Below are 23,564 nucleotides of genomic sequence, written 5' to 3'. Positions count from 1 at the left end.
TTTTTTTTTTTGAGATGGAGTCTCACTCTGTAGCCTAGGCTGGAGTGCAGTGGCGCAATCTCAGCTCACTGCAACTTCCACCTCCCAGACGATTGTCGTGCCTCAGCCTCCCGAGTAGCTGGGATTACAGGTGCCTGCCACCACACCCAGCTAATTTTCGCATTTTTAATAGAGACGGGGTTTCGCCATGTTGGCCAAGGCTGGTCTCGAACTCCTGGCCTCAAGTGATCTGCCTTCCTTGGCCTCCCAAAGTGCTGGGATGACAGGCTTGAGTCACCGCCCCAGGCTAAAAAAATGTATTTTTTAAAAAAAAGACTAGTCAAGTGCAGGAGTGAGAAGGGAAGAAAGAGTAGAGCAAGGGGTTCTATCTGTTGCTTCTGATCATTTTGAACAAGTAACCTAATTCTCTGAAGACAAGTTCAGAGAATGGGAGAGACAGGAATCTCTTTGCAGGGTTGTTGGGAGGAATAAATGACATCACGAGTGAGTGTGTGCCAGGTGTCTGATTACAGAAGGTGTTCAATTAAGTAATCTGTAATCATTAATCAACCAATCAGTAACTGGTATTATTTGTCATCCATTCTCCGAGTGTTGCCAAGTTATGGGTGCGTTCTGCCAGCGTCCCAGCCGTGGGAAGGCTTCTGGCTGCCAGCGGCGAACCTCTCCCTTCGAGAGTATTTCCTCTCTCGCGGAGAAGCTGAAATGCGACCCGGTCTCTTTAAGGGCCAGGCGCCGGGATCCAGGCGGCGCGCCAGGGCTGGACTAGCAGTCGCCTGCGTCGACTCGCGCAGGAAGGAGGCCGGGGCCTCTGGATCCGCTCGCCCGGCTATGCTGCTGCGGCCATTGCGGGGCTGGGTCGCCGGGGCGCTGCGCTGCTTGGGGCAGGGGAGCCACAGGAGCCCTGCCTCAGGCCCCAGGCCGCGGAGTGTGCACCGCGGGGCCTGGCCTCCGGGTAACGCGCGTCTTGGTCCCGCCTCCCAGGAGCCCCTAAGCGCCCCCCTACTCCCCGCCCCTCGGCTCCCGGAACCCGCCCGAGCCCGAAACACTTCCTCCAAGGCGCTAGATTTCCGTCTCGGCTGAGGCGGGGGCGGCGGCCATCGGCCGGTATCCGGGCGTCAGGCCGCAGCGAGCGCGGGGGCCGTGGGGTTCTGCGCCCGGCTCTTGTTCCGGGTTGGGCAGAGGGGCTTTAAAGAGCAGGACCGACCCCCTGCCCTCTGGGACAGGGACTGCTCTGAACATTCTGGCCCAAACTCGGGTTTCCTGGCCCGAGTTTTTCGGCTTTGGGGTCGATGGGGACTGGTAGCTGCCGTAAGCCTATTCTCCTCGCACTCTAGTGCCAGCGTGGGGGAGAGGGAGGTTACGCTTCCGGCGCTCTCCTGCCCTCCCCGGGAGTGGGAACCCATTCAGAAACGGGCGATTCTTATAGCCCAGTTCTGGCATCCGACATCTGGCTGTTGAGAGACGCCTCAGAACCACCTGTGGGGCGGATGGGCAGCGATGCCCGCCCTGGGCATAGAGGAACACCTGGGTCCCAGGCCCAGACCCACGCCCGCTGCCTCCTCTTCCCTGTGCACTGCCAGTGGAGGCCGCTCTGCCTTTCCACTTGCTGAACACCCAGTCTGTGAAGATCTAAACATAGACATGTGGAAAATGCAAAGTATAATGTACTAAGTGAGAGAACTCGAGCACACAGGGGCGTGGTGGGGGGGGGGAGGCGGGGTAGCACTAAGCTACAGCCCAGGGTGGCACATAGGTGAGATGGTGGTACGTGCCTCCAACCTCAGAGAGCACCCAAAATGGAAAATATTTTTAGGCCAGGGGGAATGAGCATAAAAATTAGTGTTTTTGTGGTCATGTAGCAAATTAAGGCAGAGGAGAGTTATTTAAAGTGAGTTTAAAAACTAATTTCCTTTCTTTTGTAGATAGAGAACAGGAAAAAGAGAAAAAATCAGTGGTAAGTCTCTCTTTTATGTGTACTCTCTAGGATAATTTTTATTTATTTTTTTGAAGAGGAGAGAAGCAGAGTAAAAAGCAAAAATACAAGAGGGTCTCCAGGGAGAAGGAACTCTGTCACCCTCCCAGGAGGGCACCACCTCTGTTACCAATTTCTTGTATCTCTACCCAGAGTCTGCACACATAGGAGCACACAAGTATTTGTTTTTTTTTTCTTTTCTTTTTTTTTTTTAAAGACAGGGTTTCATCATGTTGGTCAGGCTGGTCTTGAACTCCCGACTTGAACTCAGGTGATCTGCCCGCCTTGGCCTCCAAAGTGCTTGGATTACAGGTGTGAGCCACCACGCCTGGCCACACACAAGTATTTGTGTCCTTCAGGTAAACTTGGGCTGTTAAAGCTTAAGGGATGATTGTGAAAGGATTTGAAAAACGCTCATTGTGTTGTAGGGAAGGTCAGTTTCCTCTTGGGTTGGATAGCCCAGATGTGAGAGAACTTCTGCCCACCACTACCCTCTCCCCCTAGTGCTGAGAATGGTGTGTGGGCAGGGGATCAGAGAGAATCCATGAGGGTCCACAGATGTGGGTTCAGTCATCAAGGTGGCTTTGAGATGCTGGCTCTGGGCTGGAGCTGTGACTGGTGTGAGGTTGAAGGTCGAAGGAGGGTCAGGTTGGTGTCCACGGGGATGTTGGGTGCTTTAGCTGGCTGGGGTAGGGAGCAATATTTTGGTCACCATCCAAGGCTCATTTCCTTAAGAGAACTGGAAGTCCCTAGGTCCTGTGGCTGGGAAGGGGGTGGCTTGGCTAGGGGTGTCAGGAGTACCTTGACTGGGATCTGCAGAGGGTAGACAGTGTGGGCAGGCCCTCAGGGTTCTCAGGGTGATTGAGAGCTCTCAGGAAGTAGTGAATCACACAGAGAAGATTGAAATGCTTGAGACGAATGGAAGTTTGTTGAAATTAGAAGGATATGCCAGTGAGTGCCATAGAAGGCATGGGAAATGCCAAGTTGAGCTGGATGGTAATTAATGTATTAATGTATTATTTTAATAGAGATGGGGTTTCACCATGTTGGCCAGGCTGGTCTCGAACTCCTGACCTCATGATTCACCGGCCTTGGCCTCCCAGAGTGCTGGAATTACAGATGTGGGGTTCATTTCTTAGTATTGGGATTATGGGTGATAGTTTCTCCTTTTTGATTTTCTCTGTTTTCTTCAATGGGCATGCACTCCTCTTATAATATTTTTAGACATCACTTTAAAAAGAAATGTAAAGACTTCCTTTGCTTGCTTCCTGTGTTCCCCCTTCCATTTCAGGGGAACTTTGTGAGATTCTTCCTGCGTTGCCTGCTCTAAACTGGAGGGCAGATTGGCTGAGCTCATTCAGGGTCTGACATTCACCAACTCTTCAGGATTTCATGCTGGGAATAGGAACAAGTTTCTGGGAGAAGGGCTTATCTGAACAACCTGTTAAAATGCTTGCAATGAACAGGAAAGAAAAAAGGCTATGTAGAATGATGTCTAGGTTGAGCTCTTTTTATATATCTAGAGAGAGGAAAAATTTTCTTTAAAGAACAGTAAAAAATTAAATTCATTAGTGCCCTAATGGGGTCTTTTCATGCCCTTTTGTTCATTCCCTTGGGTTCATTTTGTACTTTGGGGCTCTAAAGGAGTGGGCTGGCAGGGACCCAGGATGGGAGGGTGGCCTTTTGTTTTCTGGATACACATTAGTATCGAGGCAAGAGAAACCTTCTCTGCCAGCTGACAGAGTTCTAGTTGCTGGGGAGACTTTAGTAGGGTGAGGTGAGACGGCCCACTGTAACCTGGTGTTTATGTCAGGTGTCACTGAGGGTCTATCAGAAGTTATGAGAAAGGGCCGGGATGTGAATTCTAACTCTGATTCTTCCCTTGCCAGGTCTGGCACTTGGGTAAGGTACTAACGTTGCCCAGGTTTCTCTGGGTGCCTCCAACCTGAGTGCAAAGGAACAGGCTTCTATGCAGCAGGTCGGGCCCCTTTCTGACTGTGCATGCCCTGGAGGATGTCTAATGTGTGTTCGTAAGAGTCATTTTGTCTTCTTATATATTTGAGCTGCCTGTTCCCTCTGGCCACCTGCTGGAGCCAGAGCCACTGGGCCTATGTCATCAGCACTGCCTGGCTGAACAGAGCGTGGTCAGAATCACTGGGCCACAGTTTAAAGGGCTCCAGCCTAGAGTTGATTTAGAGGGTCTGGATGATACCTGGTGCCACCTCATGTTTAGCCAGCTCCCCTGGTGCATCTGAAGCAGGCGTCTGTGCACTAGACATGGAGAAGCTCTGCTCCAGCCCCGGGGTGCCCAACCTTGCCTGCACATTGAAATTGCCTGGAGAGCTTTAAAAGTTACTGAGGCAGCCGGGCGCGGTGGCTCAAGCCTGTAATCCCAGCACTTTGAGAGGCCGAGGCGGGTGGATCACGAGGTCAAGAGATCGAGACCATCCTGGTCAACAAGGTGAAACCCTGTCTCTACTGAAAATACAAAAAATTAACTGGGCATGGTGGCGTGTGCCTGTAATCCCAGCTACTCAGGAGGCTGAGGCAGGAGAATTGCCTGAACCCAGGAGGTGGAGATTGCGGTGAGCTGAGATCGTGCCATTGCACTCCAGCCTGGGTAACAAGAGTGAAACTCCGTCTCAAAAAAAAAAAAAAAAAAAAGTTACTGAGGCTTGGTTGGGCGCGGTGGCTCATGCCTGTAATCCCAGCACTTTGGGAGGCCGAGGCAGGTGGATCACCTGAGGTTGGGAGTTTGAGACTAGTCTAGCTGACATGGTGAAACCCTGTCTCTACTAAAAATAGAAAAAATTAGCTGGATGTGGTGGCGGGCACCTATAGTCCCAGCTACTCAGGAGGCTGAGGCAGGAGAATGGCTTGAACCCAGGAGGCGGAGATTGCAGTGAGCTGAGATTGTGCCACTGTGCTCCACCTGGGCCGTTGCTTCCCTATAGAGACTTCTAAAAGGTCCCAGGTGGTCCTAGCACATAGCCAGAGGTGAGAACGCCTGCCTCAAATACCTTCTCTTCCTAAGATGAGTTACTTCTAGGATGCTCCTTGGTCTTTGGTATAGGTAGACCCCAGATGGCTTTCTCTGGCCTCTCCCACTAGTGCCATGAACCCCTTCCCTCCCAGGTGTAGTCAGTGTGAGCAGAGTTTAGGTTCAAGCTGTCCTTGCTTTATTGTCTTCTACAAACCTCATTTTTCTTTTCTGTGAAAAATGTTAGGACTTAACCCTTCTCAGGTTCTAGTGAGGTTACATGTGATAATGGTGTGTTACCCATTTGGGGCTTGGCCTATGACAAGGTACTTAACAAAGTCCTTGCTCTTTTTTTTTTTCTTTTTGATATGGAGTCATGCTCTGTTGCCCAGGCTGGAGTACTGTGGCATAATCTTGGCTCACTACAATCTCTGCCTCCCAGGTTCAAGCGATTGTCCTGCCTCAGCCTCCCAAGTAGCTCGGATTACAGGTGCCTGCCACCACCCCTGGCTAATTTTGTATTTTTAGTGGAGATGGGCTTTCACCATGTTGACCAGGATGGTCTTAATCTCTTGACCTTGTGATCCACCCACCTTGGCCTCCCAAAGTGCTGGGATTACAGGAGTGAGCCACTGCACCTGGCGTCCTTGCTCTTTTTTTTTCTTCTCCCCTTCTCTAATACTTTCCAGTCAGTGACCAAGTGCTTTTTTTTTCTGTAAAGCAGCCAATGCGAGCCTAGATATAACACATGTGTTTCCTGGCCTCAGAGCCACTGATGAGGCTCTCATTAAGGAGGCAGGACACTGAGGTCTAAAATCTAATAGTCTGTGGGGTGGAACTAGGGAAACGGGCAGAGCTGGGCTGGGCGAACAAGCTGTGTATGGTTTAGGAGTTGATGTTAAGGAGGGTTCAGTGTGAGGGGACTTCTTGAGCCTGCCACTGGGAAGAATCGGCTTATCTGTTATTACTAACAATGAGACCTTTCCAGTTTCCCGGGGTGGGATTTTGGTTTATATGTGAAAGTCTTGGACTGAACCAATTGTGCTATTCACCTGAGCCTTTTCCCTAGACATCATTCCCTGATGTTCCCCTAGGCACTTGATTTCTGAATCTAATGTGCATTTGTCTTTTGCCAGATCTGTGTCGAGGGCAATATTGCAAGTGGGAAGACGACATGCCTGGAGTTCTTCTCTAAAGCGACAGATGTCGAGGTACGGCCTCCACACTAGGTTTGAAGGAAGCTGAAAAAGCTTGATGTGATCGTTTATAGAAGGTGTAAACTAACCTTGTCCAATAGAACTATAATTTGAGCCACAAGTGCAAGCCACAGGTGTAATTTAACATTTCTAATAGCCTCATTAAAAACACAAAAAGGGCTGGGTGCACTGGCACCAGCCTGTAATCCCAGCACTTTGGGAGGTGGAGGCAGGTGGATCGCTTGAGCCCAGGAGTTCAACATGGTGAGACCCCATCTCTTCAAAAATTTGCCAGGCGTGGTGGCACATGCTTGGTCTGGCACATGCCTGTAATCCCTGCTGCTTGGGAGGCTGAGGTGGGAAGATTGCTTGAGTCCAGGAGGCAGAGGTTGCAGTGATCTGAGATCATGCCATTGCACACCAGCCTGGGCAACAGGAGTGAAACCCTGTCTCAGAAAAAGGAAAAAAAAAAAAACCACGAAAAACAAAAAGGACATTTTATTTAATATAACATATGCCAAATGTGATCATGTCAACATTTAATCAGTATAAAAATCATCAATGAGCTATTTTGCAGTCTGTTTTTTTATACTAAGTCTTTGGAATATGATAATGGTTGAGCATCTCTTATCTGAAATGCTTGAGACCAGAAGTGTTTTAGATTTCAGAATTCTTCAGATTTTGGAATATTTGCATAAACCTAATGAGATATCTTGGGGATAGGATCCAAGCCAAAACATGAAATTCATTTATGTTTCATGTATACATAGCCTGAAGGTAATTTTATATAATATTTTAAATAATTTTGTGAATGAAAGAATTTTGTTTTAAGTATTTATGTGTGGAATTTTTCATTTGAAGTATCATAGCAGTTTTCAAAAAGTTTTGGATTTTGGAGCATTTAGGAATTTGGATTTTTCGATTGGGGATGCTCAAACTGTTTGTATTTGTAAAATAAGTTTAACTTATAGCATATCGTAATTTGAACTAGTCACATTTCAAGATCTTAATAGCTGCATGTGGTTCATGGCCACTGTATTGGACAGCGCAACTATGGACTGCGCCAAATTCTGGTTAGGAAAAGAGTCTATGTGGGTAAGAAGGAAGGTCAGGCTATTGAGCAGGGCTGGAAGTGTGACATCAGAAATAGCAGTGTCTGAGCAGTGGGTATTACTATGCATAGGCAATTAATTTAATTTCTAGTTCATTTCAAGCCTAGTCACTAAAACTAACCTCAGAGATGTTTAAGAATCATCTCTACACTAAGACCTTGACCTGTCTTCCTTGCTCTAGATTTTGTGGTGTAATCTTCTCTATTTATGGCTCTCCTACAGAAGCTATAATTTCTATACTTTCATAGTCATTTTCTTTCCTTCTTCCCTTTCTTCCTTTCCTGTTTTTACTTCTATTAGAAATATATACATGGCCAGGTGTGAAGGCTCATGCCTGTAATCCCAGCACTTTAGGAGGCTGAGGTGGGAGGATTACTTGAGCCCAGGAGGTTGAGGCTGTGGTGAGCCATGATTGTTCCATTGAGCTCTAGCCTGGGTGACAGAGGGAGGCCCTGTCTCAAAGAAAAAAAGTAATATATATAGTTTGATAAAAAATAATAAACATCATATAGCCCTTGTCCTGCTGTGTTCATTGTCCTTGTCCTCCCTGTGTCCTGCTGCTGTGCAGGAAAGAGTTAACATAGCAGGCCTAAGACTGCTGCCCTTTAGAGATGCCTGCTTGAAAAGCGGTCTTTGGCTGGCATCTGGGAACTTAGATGTTGGGAGGGCCCCCACCATTCCTAACTGATAACAGTGGCTCTCTGCCTAAATTGTTTTTGCAAACAGTGTGGTTTATGCTGACACCTACTTTCTCTTTGGGAGTCTGGAAGTTTGGTACATGTCGGGAAGTGGCTGCCTGCATGGCTAAGCACTGATGAAAACCCTGAACTCCCAGGCTCAGGCCAGCTTGCCTGCTAGACAGCATTTCACACGTATTGTCACATTTTGTTGCCTGGAGAATTCAGCGTGTACTGTGCACCCTTGGAAGCTTGTGCCTGGTTTCCTTCAGACTTTGCACCCTGCCCTTTTTTGTTGTTGTTGTTGTTTTTTCTGGGATAGAGTCTCGATCTATTGCCCAGGCTGGAGTGCAGTGGCATGACTTCGGCTCACTGCAACCTCCACCTTATGGGTTCAAGAAATTCTCCTGCCTTAGCCTCCCAAGTAGCTAGGATTACAGGTACCCACCACCATGCCTGGCTAATTTTTTGTATTTTTAGTAGAGATGGGGTTTCACCATGTTGGCCAGGCTGGTTTCGAACTCCTGACCTCAAGTGATCCACCCGCTTTAGCCTCCCAAAGTGTTAGGATTACAGGCATGAGCCACCACGCTCGGCCTCCTTTGCTGATCTTGTTCTGTGTCCTTTCGGTGTAATCCATCTTTGCTGTGAGTATGACTGTGTGCTGTGTCCTGTGAGTTCTCATAGATCATCAAACCTGGGGAGGAGGCGGGTGTTGGGGACTCTTGACCCCTGCCCTGAGTGATAGGACTCTTAATGGCACTTTAGAAGTGCTTATAGTCTCACTGAAGACCTTGGAGCTGACTAACAACAATAGCAGTTAACATGCAATGGGTACAATGCTGTTCGTCCAGCACTGTGTGAAAGGTTCATTGTAAATACTAAATGATCTCATCCTCACAAGAATAGTCCCTCTGAAGTAGGTACCATTTTTACCACAGTTGCAGATGAGGAAACCATGGCTCAGTGAGGTCAAGTGGCTTGTCCAGGGTTACTTGGCTGGTGTGTGGTACAGCCAGATCCCAGCCTAGGTTGTCTGGCTCCAGGGGCCATACCCTTGTTTGGTTCTTCTGTGTAACGAAGAGCTTTGCTGGCTTTAGGAAGACCACTCTCCCTTCAGATCTGAGCTCTGTGTCCCCTGACCTTCTCAGCGGGGTTATGCTTCCTGTCGGAGGAGCCTCTGGCCCCTCTGTACCTCTCTTTTATATCACTTTTTGGGGTTTGAAAACTTGTTGGCTTTTGTGATTACCTGAGTAACGTCTGCTTCCCCTGGTAGGCTTAAGGTTCTATGAAGGCAGAGGCTGGGCTGGTTTTGCTATTGTTATATTCTCAGTGCCTGACATGGGTGTCTGGCAGATAGTGGGCACTCATTCAATGTTTGTTGGGTGACAGTGCTATGGATGTAGCACCTCTGAGCTGGGTAGGGGAGCAAGGCTGCCTGTGACCCAGCCTCTCGTGGGCCTAAGTGGTGCTGTGTATGCTACTTAGGGGCTAGGAAGAAGACCTAGAAGGAGAGGGAGTTTTCGAGGGGCAGGGAATTTTTTACAGAGGAAAACATATTTGAACTGGATTTCGAAGGATGTATAAGAGTTTTCCATGTGATGAAAGTTGATGTGAAATGGAATGGGGTGGGAATGCTGGGCAGAAGAAACAACGTGAGTAAAGACTCAGAGGTGTGAAGGGTGGGGGTAGTTACTTTTCTTTTTTTATTATTTTTGAGATGGAGTCTTGCTCTGTCACCCAGGCTGGAGTGTAGTGTCGTGATTTCGGCTCACTGCAACCTTTCCTCCTGGGTTCATGTGATTCTCCTGCCTCAGCCTCCCAAGTATCTGGGATTACAGGCATGAGCCGCCATGCCTGGCTAATTTTTGTATTTTTAGTAGAGATGGGGTTTCATCATACTGGCCAGGCTGGTCTTGAATTCCCAACTTCACGTGATCTGCCTGCTTCGGTCTTCCAAAATCCTGGGATTACAGGTATGAGCCACTGTGCCCGGCCAAGGTGGTTACTTTTCAAGAGTTCTACGCATTGCCTGCAATTGGTCTTTTGTCACCTATGGTGCCTTCTCACATATACTCTGAAAGTTCCCAGATGGATCCTGACATTCTGAAGATCTTGGCCCCAAGAGCACCATTTAAATCTCTTCTAGCACATACCTGCACACCCAAAAAGGCTCTCGCAGAGTCTGGGGTTGTCCCAGATTTGTGTGTCTAGACCACAGATGGAGGCTCTAGAAATGCCCGGCAGGGATCCTGAAATGTGTCTGAAAACACACAGGATGCTGAAGAAATTGGCAGTCATTCTAAAAGGTACAAACAGGACTGGAGAGAAAGAATGCCTCCAAACCAGTGAGACAGGGAGCTTACTAAAGAAACATGGACTCTCAGCAGCCAGTGCACCCAGTGCAGTGATCCGAGGTGAAAATGGAGGCAGGTGGCCTGCCAAGGCCCAGTCCTGTCTCATGTCCCTCCTGGCTTCTCCCACCCACCTGCCAGCCTGATGTGGTGGGCAGGCAGAGCTGGGATAGAGTACATAAAAGAGAGATGGAGAGAGCCAGCCCTCACCTTGGGAAGGCTACCAGGGCAAACAGAGAGGTAGAACGTACCTGTGCTTGGCACATTGGTACAGGGATGGATAGAGTTGTGACCTCATAGAGGTTGCTCAGCTATTTTGGCCCACCTTGGGCACCCAAATTTGGATAATCTTTCTCTCTCTCTTTTTCCCTTTTCTCCTCGCTTTCCCCTCAAACTTACACATTTTTACAGGGTTCAGCATGGAGGAACAGCAGCTCTGATGTTTTCTTTCCTTCTAGGTGTTAACAGAGCCTGTGTCCAAGTGGAGAAATGTCCGTGGCCACAATCCTCTGGTGAGTGGGTTGCTGGTTTCATGAACCCCTGGTTTCTCCTTAAGCACCTCAGCATGATGGTGCCTCTGCCTGAGCTTGAGCCTGCCCAGGCATCCTCTGCCCTCTTAGCTGAGTTGGAGAAGACCAGGGAGGGACAAACAGAAAGTGGTAGCATGTTGGTGTTCTGAGGTCAAGGATCTCTGAGGCCTGAGTGGCTGTGCACAGAGCCCAGGGACTTCCCGTCAGCTGTCCCATACTATTCCCAGTGGCTGATCTTAGCCACTAGGGGTGTCCATTTCTTGTTACTCATTCCAGCCCTCCCCTCCCCTATAAGGAACACATCAGGACCCAGGGCTTCCCAGTCCTAACCCCTCCAGGACCTATCTCTAAGTAACCAGGATCTTTGGTGGACCCCTGACTCGGGTTTGCAACTTAGCCCTGTCTAGTAACAGGGGCTGCCTCTGGCCAGATGCCAGAGGAGGGCCACCTTCCAACCTGGAAGCTGCCCACCTGCTTTCCCAAGGCTGAACCTAGCAACAGGGGCTGTAGTATGCTGCGTCCCTTCCTTCACCTTCCCCATTTCGAGGTTCTGCTCTGGCTGCTTGAAAGAGATGGATAGAATCTGGGTCCTGCAAGAGAGAGCTTTAAAAAGGGATGTTGGTTCTGAGCTCCCATCCCATTATGTAGGGATTATTAGTCTCATTTTTCAGCTTAGGAAATTTCACTTAACATAAGTTGCCTGAGTCACACAGTTAGTAAATGGACTTGGAAGCCTGTGCTGCCCATTGATTGATTGATTGATTTATTGATGGATTGATTGACTGATTGACGGAGTCTCACTCTGTCACAGGTCAGAGTGCAATGGCATAATCTCGGCTCTCTGCAACCTCCGCCTCCTGGGTTCAAGCGATTCTCTTGCGTCAGCCTCCTGAGTAACTGGAACTACAGGCATGTGCTACCATGCCTAGCTAATTTTTGTATTTTTAGTAGAGATGGGGTTTCACCATGTTGGCCAGGATGGTCTCGATCTCCTGACCTTGTGATCCGCCCGCCTCAGCCTCCCAAAGTGCTGGGATGACAGGCGTGACACACTGTGCCTGGCCATACCCCCTGATTTTTAGCAATACAATTGGCATTGCCTGTGTGGTTCATTAGACTCTGAGTTATACTAGGAGCAGGGACTGTGTCTACTTTGTTCACTGTTATTTGCTAAAACCTAGGTACACTGCCTAGCACTTAGTAGGAGCTTGTGCATTCATCCATTCAATTGGCCAATATTCAGTGCCTTTCAGCCATGTGGCACTGTTCTGGATGATATGGCAATGAGAAATTCCAAGGCCTTGGCCGGGCGTGGTGGCTCATGCCTTAATCCCACTTTGGGAGGCCAACGTGGGTGGATCACGAGGTCAGGAGATTGAGACCATCCTGGCCAAAATGGTAAAACCCTGTCTCTACTGAAAATACAGAAATTACCTGGATGTGGTGGTGCATGCCTGTAATCCCAGCTACTTGGGAGGCTGAGGCGGGAGAATTGCTTGAACCCGGGAGGCGGAGATTGCAGTGAGCCGAGATTGCGCCACTGTACTCCAGCCTTGTGACAGAGTGAGACTCCGTCTCAAAAAGAAAAAGAGAAATTCAAAGCCCTTGTTCTCTTGCCTCTAATATTCCAATGTGGGGAAGCAGAAGACAAACGTATAATCTGGTGGGTAGTAATAGGAGCTAGGAAAAAACTAAAGTAGGTGAAAGGATGTTTCTTAAATAAGGCAAAACTTCTCAGTCTTTGAATAAAGAATCCTATGGAGACAAGAAGAACTTCTCCTCTGTGCACATGGGAGAAGATGGAATGCTAGGCGTCTTTTTCGGATGTAATAAGGAAACCTCTGAGATGTTCTTCTCTAGCAGCCAAGGAGGAACCGGGCTCCGTTATGAAGTAAGACAACTAGAGTTGCAGATGTTAGGGATCCTAGGTGACATTTCACAGCACAGAATCACAGCCTCAGAAATCAGTGTGCTTGGTACAGATAGCCTTTCCAATGAGGGTTTTCTAATAAAAAATGCAATGGAAGTAGCTATTTTTATACAAGTTTCCACTCTAGACCAAAAGCAAGATCGATACTTTTGTGAAAAATCTCAATTCATCACTTTATCTGAGTTGGTTTTCTGATGCAGAAGGATGACTCTTTGCAGTCATCAGGCAAAAGGGAATGTTTCTCCTCGCCTTTATGAGATTTTCTTTCAACTGCAATTAGAGGAGTCTGCAGTTTTTAATGAAGAGCACTGGGGTTTCATTAGTTTGCACCAAGAGAAAAATGAAAAGCAAAAATGAGGCAAAGGCTGGGTGTGGTGGCTCATGCCTGTAATCCCAGCACTTTGGGAGGCCTAGGCGGGTGGATCACAAGGTCAAGAGATCAAGACCATCCTGGTCAACATGGTGAAACCCCGTCTCTACTAAAAATACAAAAAATTAGCTGGGCACGGTGGTGCGTGCCTGTAATCCCAGCTACTCAGGAGGCTGAGGCAGGAGAATTGCCTGAACCCAGGAGGCGGAGGTTGCGGTGAGCTGAGATCGCGCCATTACACTCCAGCCTGGGTAACAAGAGTGAAACTCCGTCTCAAAAAAAAAAAAAAAAAAAAGAAACACCAAGTAAGCTTATGTGATTTATGTGATTGGAGGCTGACCAGGCCAGAGTAGCTTTTTTTTTTTGAGATAGAGCCTCACTTTGTCACCCAGACTAGAGTGTAGTGATGCGATCTCGACTCACTGCAACCTCCACCTCCTGGGTTCAAGCAATTCTCTTGCCTCAGTCTCCTGAGTAGGCTGAGGAATGGATGAGAGAAGGCCTTGTGGGCTATGATGAGGGTTTGGATTTCATTCCAAATGCAATGGGAAGCCACTGGAAGGTTCTGAGCTGGGGAGTGACAAGAACTGATTTAGGTTTCAGGGACTCACTTGGGTGGCTGGATAGAGAACAGACTACAGAGGGCTCAAAGACCATTCATTGAACGACTTGAATGCATGTTCCTTGGAGATTTTATTTTTTGAATTTCCAAAGAAAAGGAATTTATTTTTTATAGTTAGGGTAGCCGAGAAGTCCAGGGTTAAGGGGGTGCATCTGGTGAGGGCTTTCTTGCTAGTGGGGAGTCTTCAGAGTCCCAAGGTGGTGCGGGGTATCACATGGTGAGGAGTTGAGCGTGCTAGGTCAGCCTCTCTTCCTCTTTTCATAAAACCACCAGTGTAAGATAACCCATTAATCCGTGAATAGATTAATTCATTCATGAGGGCTCTGCACTTATGATCCAATCATTTCTTTAAAGCCCCACCTGCTACATACTGCCACATTGGGGATTAAGTTTCCAACACATGAAATTTGGGGGACTCATTCAAACCAAAGCATTATATTTTACAGATTATCTTAAAGAGCTTCACTTTTTTTGAAATTTAAAACTATTTGTTTGGAGACAGGATCTTGCTATATCACCTCGGCTGGAGTGCAGTGGCACAGTTATAGCTCATGGTAACCTTGAACTCCTAGGCTCAAGTGATCCTCCTGCCTTGGGGCTCCCAAAGTGCTGGGATTATAGGCATGAGCCATTGCACTTGGGTGTCTTTTCTTTATGCTAGAAACATTCAAATTATTCTCTTCTAGCCTTTTTTTTTTTTTTTTTTCCCTGAGACTGAGTCTTGCCCTGTCACCCAGGCTGGAGTGCAGTGGCATGATCTTGGCTCACTGCAACCTCTGCCTCCTGGGTTTAAGTGATTCTCTTGCCTCAGCCTCCCAAGTAACTGGGATTGTAGGCATGTGCCACTGTGCCCAGCTAATTTTTTTGTATTTTTGGTAGAGACAGGGTTTTGCCATGTTGCCTAGTCTGGTCTCGAACTCCTGGCCTCAAATGATCTGCCCACCTTGGCCTCCCAAAGTGCTGGGATTATAGACATGAGTCACTGTGCCTGGCTTCTAGCTATTTTGAGATACACAACAGGTTATTGTAAACCATAGTCACCCTACTGATCTATCTAACACTAGCATTATTTCTTCTATCATACCATATATTTGTACCCATTAATCACTTCTCTTCATCTTCCCCTCTCCCCTACCCTTTCCGGCCTCTAGTAACCAGTAATACACTCTGGAACTCCTGGTCTCGGGCAATCCTCCTGCTTTAGCCTCTGAGTAGCTGGAATTACAGCTCAAGCCAATTCTCTCTCTCTCTCAAACCCAGCAACTCTCTATCTCCATGAGATCCATTTTTTTTTTTTTAGCTCCCACATATGAATGAAAACATATGATATTTGTCTTTCCGTGCTTGGCTTATTTCACTTAACATAATAACCTCCAGTTCCAACCATGTTACTGCAAACGGCAAGATTTCATCCTTGGCTGAATGATATTTCATTATGTATATATACCAGATTTTCTTTAACCATTCATCCATTGATAGGCACTTAGGTTGATTCCATGCTTTGGTGATTGTGAATACTGCTGTAACAAACATGGGAGTGCAGATATAGTTTTAATACACTGATTCCCTTTCATTTGAATATATACCCAGTAGTGGGATTGCCGGATCACATGGTAGCTCTATTTTTAGTGTTTTGAGGAAGCTTCATACTGTTCTCTATATTGGCTGTATTAATTTACATTCCTACCAGCTATGTACAAGGGTTCCCCTTTCTCCACACTTATCACACTTTTGATAAAAGTCATTTTATTTTTTGAGATGGAGTCTTGCTGTGTCACCCAGGCTGAAGTGCAGTGTGGTGATCTTAGCTCACCACAACCTCTACCTCGTGGATTCAAGCAATTCTCCTACCTCAGCCTCTTGAGTAGCTAGGATTACAGGTGTGTACCACCATGCCTAGCTAATTTTTTTGTATTTTTAGTAGAGACGGGGTTTCACCATGTTGGCCAGACTGGTCTTGAACTCCTGACCTCAGGTGACGCACCCACTTCAGCCTCCCAGAGTGCTGGGATTACAGGCCTGAGCCACTGTGCCTGGCCTGGTAAAATCCATTTTAACTAGGGTGAGATGATATCTCATTGTACTTTTGATTTGTTTTTCTCTGATTATTAGTGATGTTGAGCATTTTAAAAATATATCTGTTGGCTGTTTTTATATCTTCTTTTGAGAACTGTCTATTCAGATCTGTTGCTAATTTAAAAATTAGAATTTTTTTTCTACTAATGAGTTGTTTGAGCTCCTGATATATTCTGGTTATGAATCCTTTGTCAGATGGGTAACTTGCAAATGTTTTCTCCCATTCTGTGAGTTATTGCTTCACTTTGTTGCTTGTTTCCTGTGAAGCTTTGTAGCTTAATGTAATCCCACTTCTCTGTTTTTGCTTTAGTTGCCTGTGCTTTTGGGTCTTATACAGAAAAACCTTCACCCAGACAATGGTCTGGAGCATTTCCCCATTGGTTTCTCCTCATAGTTTCATAGTCTCAGGTCTCATATTTCTAAGTCTTTAGCCCATTTTTGATTGATTTTTGTGTATGGTTTAGTTTCATTGTCCTGCATATAGTTACTCAGTTTCCCCAGCACCATTTATTAAAGAGATTGCCCTTTCCCCGTTATATGTTCTTGGCACCTTTGTCAAAGATGAGTTGGCTGTAAATGCATGGATTTATATCTGAGTATTCTGTTCCACTGGTCTTTGTGTCTGTTTTTGTCAGTACCAGGCCGATATGAGTATTATAGCATTTTATCAATTTAATCTTTTTTTAGAGACAGGTTCTTGCTCTGTCACCCAGGCTGGAGCACAGTTGGCATAGTCATAGCTCACTGTAACCTTGAACTCCTGGGCTCAAGCGATCCTCCTGCCTCAGCCTACAGGTAGCTGGGACTACAGGTGTGCACTACCATGTCTGGCTAAATTTCCTTATTTTAATATCTGTAGAGACGAGGTCTTGTATGTTGCTTAGGCTGGGCTCGAATTTCTGGCCTGAAGCAATCCTCCCACCTTGGCCACCCAAAGTGACAGGATCATAGGCAAGAGCCATGTGCCTAGCTGTTACCGTAGCTTGGTAGTACATTTTGAAGTCAGGTAGTGTGATGCCTCCAACTTGGATTTTTTTTTTTGCTCAGGATTGCTTTGGCTGTTTGGGGTCTTTTGTGGTTTCAAATCCATTTTAGGATTTTTTTACTATTTTTGTGAAGAATGTCATTGGTATTTTGATAGAGATTACATTGAATCTGTAAATTGCTTTGGGTAGTAGTCATTTTAACCATTTTAGCTCTTCTAATCCATGAGCATAGAATATCTCCATTTTTTGTCTGTTCTCTTCAATTTCTTTCATGATCGTTTTGTAGTTTTCCTTGTATAGATCTTTTGCTTCTTTGGTTAAATGGATTCCTAGGTATTTTACATTTATTTATTTATATTTATATTTATATTTTTATATATATATATAGACAGAGTCTTGCTCCGTCACCAGGCACCAGGCTGGAGTGCAGTGACTCAATCTCGGCTCACTGCAACCTCCGCCTCCCGGGTTCAAGCAATTCTCCTGCCTCAGCCTCCAGAGTAGCTGGGACTACAGGCGTGCGCCACCACATTTATTTATTTATTTAGAGACAGGGTCTCACTCTGTTGCCCAGGCTGTAGTGCAGTGGTGCAATCTCAGCTCACTGGAGCCTCCACCTCCTGGGTTCAGGCAATTTTCATGCCTCAGCCTCTAGAGTAGCTGTGATCACAGGTGCATGCTACCACACCCAAAGAATTTTTTGTATTTTTGGTAGAGATGGGGTTTCGTCACGTTGGCCAGGCTGGTCTTGAACTCCAGGCCTCGAGTGATCTGCCTGCCTCCACTTCCCAAAGTGCTGGGATTATAGGCATGAACCACTGTGCCCGGCCAGTATTTTATATTCTTTGTAGCTATTGCAAATGGGATTTCTTTCTCAGATTGTTCACTCTTGGTGTATATACATGCTACTGATTTTTGGATGTTAATTGTATCCTGCAATGTTACTGAGTTCGTTCATCAGTTCTAACAGTTATTTGGTGGAGTCTTTAAGATTTTTTTTCTTTTGGTAATTTCAACTTTTATTTTAGTTTTGGGGGGTACATGTGCAGGTTTGTCACCTGGGTATATTTCATGTGCTGAGGTTTAGGGTATGATGGATCCCATCACCTAGGTACTGAGCATAGTACCCAGTAGGTACTTTTTCAACCTTTGCCCCCTCCCTTCCTCCCCACTTTAGGAGTCCCCAGTGTCTATTGTTGCCATCTTTATGTCCATGAGTACCCATTGTACCCACTTATAAGTACCCACTTGAAGTGAGAACATGCAGTATTTGTTTTTCTGTTCCTACATTAATTAGCTTAGGATAATGGCTTGAGTCTTTAAATTTTTCTAAATGTAAGATCATACTGTTCATGAAGAAGGTTAAGATGACTTCTTCCTTTCCAATTTGGATGCCCTTCATTTCTTTGTCTGGCATAATTGTTCTGGTCCTCTGGAGACTTCCCATAGGCTTCTATTATAGCTGTTACTGTACTGTCATTATATATTTTAATGTCTGCCTTTGTCCACATTGCTGTCAGAACCCTGTGATCATGCTGAGTTCATCTCCAGCTCGAACTCTGCCCGTTTAGGTTTCTTGAGCTGTCTTTCAGTGCCTTGTGAGACCAGGTCCTGCAGATGCCACTTTGACAGAAAGTGCTGTTTTCCCTTTTGCAGGGCCTGATGTATCACGATGCCTCTCGCTGGGGCCTTACGCTTCAGACGTATGTACAGCTCACCATGCTGGATAGGCATACTCGTCCTCAGGTATGTTTCAGAGGCTTAGTTTCAACCTTCTTAAACATTTTCTTCAGACTTGGGGTATGTGATTGCCAGGAAGGGAAACTTCACAAGGAAGCCAGGCTGTGCCTTCTGTGCTGTGCAGGCCTCTCTGTCTGGGGCCAAGGTTTCTGGCTCCTGCAGCTCTCTGCTGGCCAGCCTCCAGTGCCCCCACCCACAAACCTCAGCCAGCCAGGTGGACCCCTCTTGCCAGCATTCTGAGCTCACATCTGTATCATGTATCACATCTGTATGACGTATCACTGCTGGGCTCAATGCCTTTTAACTCAGTTCTTTTCAAAGTGTAGTCCCTGGATCAGCAGCAGAAGCATCATCTGGAAGCTTGTTAGAAATGCACATTTTCTGCTGGGCACAGTGGATCACGCCTATAATCCCAACACTTTGGGAGGCCGAGGTGTGCAGATCACTTGAGCTCAGGAGTTCAAGACTATAGGGTCCAGCCCGACAGGGATCTGTGAGCCACTCTCGGCTGGTGCAGAGACGAGAAATTGTAGGAATAAAAGGCACAAGACACGAAGATAGAGAAAAGAGAGTTTGGGCCCAGGGGTCCACTGCTACCCAAATCGTGGAGACCAGCACTGGCCGGGAATGTGGGACTCTCTCACTTTTATTGAGTTGCAAATCTGGGGGCAGGGTAGGTAGGGCGTGGTCTTGGTGGTTGGAGACTGGGGGCAGGGTGGATAGGACGTGGCAGTGATAGGGTCATGTACATCAGTGTCATTCAGGTAGGGGCTAAGGAATTTCTGGCACCCAAAGTAAGATAAGGAGCATAATGCATTAGCACTTTTTCCATACTTATCAAGAGAGAACTAAAACATTAAGATTTATATTACTATTACTGATTATCTTTTCTAAGAAAAAAGGAACCAGGTGCAGAAGCAGAACATGGGAGTAGACATGGAACGTGACCACCGAAGCACAGCATCACATAGAGACAGTTAACCCCTGGATGTCTACGGGCCTGCCTGACAGTCGTCAGGCCTTAACACAAGAGCTTGGAGAAGCAGAGTTTTCTCCAAACTTCCCCAGGAAGGAGACCTCTCAGCCATTTTGGACATCTCCTTCTCTAACTGGCTAAATGGGGCGCTTTCACAGGGCTGGCACTGCCGCACAGCCGAGGCGCCCTCCAGCAGCCCTTATGTGGGCGTGACAGAGGGCTTAAAGCATCTTGCCTTAGTGTCATTCATTTCACAATGTCGCCCCAGGTTCATACATCCAACCTGAGAGGCATTAGTAAAAGAATTAAGATCACCTAGGAATAACTAAGATAGCATATGAATAACTAATAACTACTACCGTTATATTTCTAGTTACTTTCTTCTTCATTATTTATATGGAGATAGGCTGAGGCCTTTCGCTCCTGCCTCGACACTTAAGGGATCTTCCCCCTACACAAGACCGGTCTGGCAAACATGGTGAAAACCTGTCTCTACTAAAAAATACAAAAATTAGCTGGGCATGGTATTAGGCGCCTATAATCCCAGCTACTCGGGGAGGCTGAGCCAGGAGAATCACTTGAGCCCGGGAGGCGGAGGTTGCAGTGAGCTGAGATCATGCTACTGTACTCCAGCCTGGGTGGCAGAGCAGGACTCTGTCTCCAATATATATATATTGGAGATATATATATATATATATATATATATATATATATATATATATATAGAAGAGAAATGCACATTTTCTGGTCATATCCCAGACCTGCTGAATTAGAATTTCTAGGGATGAGGCCCAGCGATCTGTGTTTTATCAGGCCCTCCAGGTGACTTGAATGCATGCTTTTTTTGTTTTCATATTTGAGAACCACTAATCTAACCTTCATGAGGTCTGGCTCTTAGTTCAAATTCTTGAGACTAAGAATCTGATTGCTTCAGCTTGGGTCAGGTGAACAGCCCTGGTTCAATCAGGTATTGGGGACATGACCCAGGGCACAAACATGGCTGCTTAGGCCTGTTCCATCAGTGAGAATGCATCTAGGGACAGTCTCTTAGAAGAAAGGGGACTGAGGAGGTCCTGATCAGTGCCTCTGTTTCAAAGCTGTAAGTGCAACCTATGATGCCAGCTTTAAGGCTCTTCATGAAGGAGACAGACTATCCCTACAGCCAGTTAACATTGGCACAGCTGTGGGCTGGACAGTTCGATCCTGGTCTGGGTATCTACAACAATAGGTATTATTCTTTTATAAGTCTGTCTTTTAAATTTGAAAGATGTGAGGGGACCTTTTTGGTGAATAAGAATTTCCATCTCCCCAAATATCTGTCTAAATGACACAAATCCACAAATTGGAAGATCTGAGGTTAGCGCATTCACCTTTGCTAATTCGCTTTTCCTGGAGCAGACACTCAGTTGCAAACCTAAATTGTCTCTGATAATATCTGAATAGGAGGGGACAAAAGTGTGCCCCTCTGTTTAAGGAAATCTACCTTAGGAGGCAGACAGAGAGAGACAGACAGACCAGGAAGGATGAGCAGAAGGAGACAGGGATGAATGGCAAGCTAGGAAGTAAGGGAAGAGAAGATGAAAGAATGGAAGGAAGACGAATGGACAAAGGATGGATGAACAGAGAGACAACAGGGAAAGGGAGGAAGTGCCTGAGTTATGGCTTTGAATCTGCCTTGAATATGTTGGTCCAGATTCCATGGGTGCTGTGGGCCATGGCCAAGTGAGAGTAGTGTTTGCCTGGCATCAAGGGTCAGGGTGGGTGCCTCTCGCTTCCTGGAAGAATTCTGGACAAAGGGCAAGATTGTCGTGGAGGGTGTGAGCATTCTGGCAGGGAGGGGCGCTGTCAGGCTGTCTTCCTCCCTCTTGGGCATCGTTCTTCCCAGTTTCTATGGGCAAAGCCCCCAGAATGTCACCCCTACCCCGACCTTCATTGGGCTGTACCTCATGCATGCGGTCCCTCCACTTAAGCAAAGTCACTCTAATAGATCCGTGGTAGTCACTGCATGTTGCCTCAGGTGGACAGCATTGGACAGTTTTTCCAGTGCTTGGCTGTGTTCCAGTTGAGCCTCATCTCTCCCATCAAAGAGGTGGCTGCTGATGAGCCCTCAGCCTCAGCATTGCTGGGCCATGCATGCAGCTTTGGGGTATCGGGCAGGTCAGGATGGAAGGAGAACACAGCCTGAGCCTGGTGGCAGATATGGCTTCTCCACCCGGCAGGGGAGTGAGGAGGTCCTCCTGCCTTTCTCTGCCCCCTTGATTCTCATATTCAGCAAAATCCCCAGGCATTGGGAGTAAGAGACATTTGTCAAGGCCCCATGGCTGTCTCCTCTTCCTCTGAGTTAGTGATTCTTTTTTGTTTTCCTTTAGATGTCATCTGTACGGTTGATGGAGAGGTCGATTCACAGTGCAAGATACATTTTTGTAGAAAACCTGTATAGAAGGTACTGTAGTTTGCATAATTGATAATTTATTAAACCACAAATTTTTCAAAATGAAATAGAAACTTGTTTATTTGATTGACAGATACAGAGTACCCACTGTTTTCTCAGTTATCCATTGCCATAGCAACGTGGTGTAACAGCCATGAATCCTCATGGCAGACAGCTATCTGCATTCATTACCCAGTCGGCCAGAGTGATCACCAGGCAACTCTGCTGACCTTAGCTGGGCTCAATGAGATGTCTGGGGATCAGCCGATCTAGGATGGCCTAAGCAAGGGTGACTGGGGGTAGCTCATCGCTCTTCCTCTTGCCTGTCACCTTCCTTCTGGGACCAGCAAACCAGCCCAGGTGTCCACTTCTTATGGTGACAGAGGGCAGAAGCAACAGCAGAGATGCAAGGACATATTTTTAGGCCTCTGCTCCAAGCTTGCTAATATTCCATTGGTCAGAGCAGGTCACATGGTCACATGAGCCCAGGGCGGGGCGGGGCGGGCGGGGGGGAAGGGGGGAGGGTCCAGTGAGTTACACAGCATGGTGCAAGGCTATAGGGAAGGGTACAGAGTTGGGTGAATCATTCTACCACAGTGTGCATCACATTTCTTGTGTTTTTCACTGAAAGCTTCCCTCATGAGAGCAGACTGTCATATATACCTAGTTAGGGGGCTTCTGGTGGCCTGTCAGTGCCAAGGGCTCAGGCATGGGACCTTCCATCCTTGTGCTCAGAGACTGCTGATTTCTAGGGGTCTTGGGGAAATGGGTTGCAGGCCCCACCTGTCCTTAATGTAAGCTTGGGATGCTGCTGTCCCTCCCTCACAGAGCTGTTCTGATGTCAGTGCTGGAGGCCCTTCCTCTCACTCTTATCTGTAGCTGTCTTCCTAAATGCTACTGTCTCCCAGCCCTCCCCCACTGCCCTGTCTAGATAGGGCAAGCTCCTTGTTAGTTTTTGTTTTGTTTTTGGTTTTTGAGTCAGGGTCTGGCTCTATCACAAGCTGAGCACGATCTCAACTCACTGCAATCTCCGTTCCCCCAGGCTCAAGCCATCTTGCCTTCAGCACCCCAAGTAACTGGGATTACAGGCACACACCACCATGCCTGGCTATTTTTTTTTTTTTTTTTGTATTTTTAGTACAGACAGGGTTTCATCATGTTGCCCAGGTTGGTCTCAAACTCCTGGGCTTAAGTGATCCTCCTGCCTCAACCTCCCAAAGTGCTGGGATTACAGGTGTGAGCCACTGTGCCCGGCCCTCTTGTTCTTAATGACTACTTTGTGTTCGTTTTCTTTGTAGTATTTAAGACAATTATATGAAATTATTTAACTAATGATGACCTACAAAAATGGCAGTTTTGCGTGGTTCAACTTAGTGTATGTCTAATTGTTTATTGCACAGCCCCCCCTATTGCCTCTGCCCATCGGACCATAAGCTCCTAAGGGCAGGCACTGAGTTTGGTGTCCTTGCCTAGTGTGGACCCAGCACAGAGCGGGCTCCTGGTTGATTCTCATTAGCTATTGTTGGATGAGGGGACCTGTGGCTGTGCTTTGGTCTCCAGCTCAACTTGTTCCCCAGGCTCTGGCTCTCCACTGTTTTGCATGTTTTATTTG

At 46.9% G+C, this 23,564-nt stretch overlaps 1 protein-coding gene across 10 annotated transcripts in view; it reads left to right on the top strand.

Moving 5' to 3' along the window:
- The window catches only part of TK2 (thymidine kinase 2), a 65,529-nt gene that overhangs the window by 26,596 nt on the left and 15,369 nt on the right, over positions 1-23,564 (top strand). For 2 of the 10 annotated variants that reach the window (XM_035281567.2, XM_035281570.3), the window contains exons 1-6: positions 768-952; positions 1,923-1,954; positions 6,089-6,163; positions 10,750-10,803; positions 18,462-18,551; positions 21,891-21,964. In XM_035281567.2, coding sequence (XP_035137458.2) covers positions 829-952; positions 1,923-1,954; positions 6,089-6,163; positions 10,750-10,803; positions 18,462-18,551; positions 21,891-21,964 — 449 coding nt within the window. In that variant the 5' untranslated portion in view covers positions 768-828. Of the gene's footprint in view, positions 1-767; positions 1,672-1,922; positions 1,955-6,088; positions 6,164-10,749; positions 10,804-18,461; positions 18,552-21,890; positions 21,965-23,564 lie in introns of those variants that run through there. The other 8 variants (XM_035281571.3, XM_078357363.1, XM_035281573.3 and 5 more) reach the window with 7 other exon arrangements.

Source organism: Callithrix jacchus, chromosome 20, assembly GCF_049354715.1.
Source record: "Callithrix jacchus isolate 240 chromosome 20, calJac240_pri, whole genome shotgun sequence".
NCBI lineage: Eukaryota > Metazoa > Chordata > Mammalia > Primates > Cebidae > Callithrix > Callithrix jacchus.
Note: the sequence above shows the minus strand (reverse complement) of the source record. Positions and strands in the feature narration are given on the sequence as shown.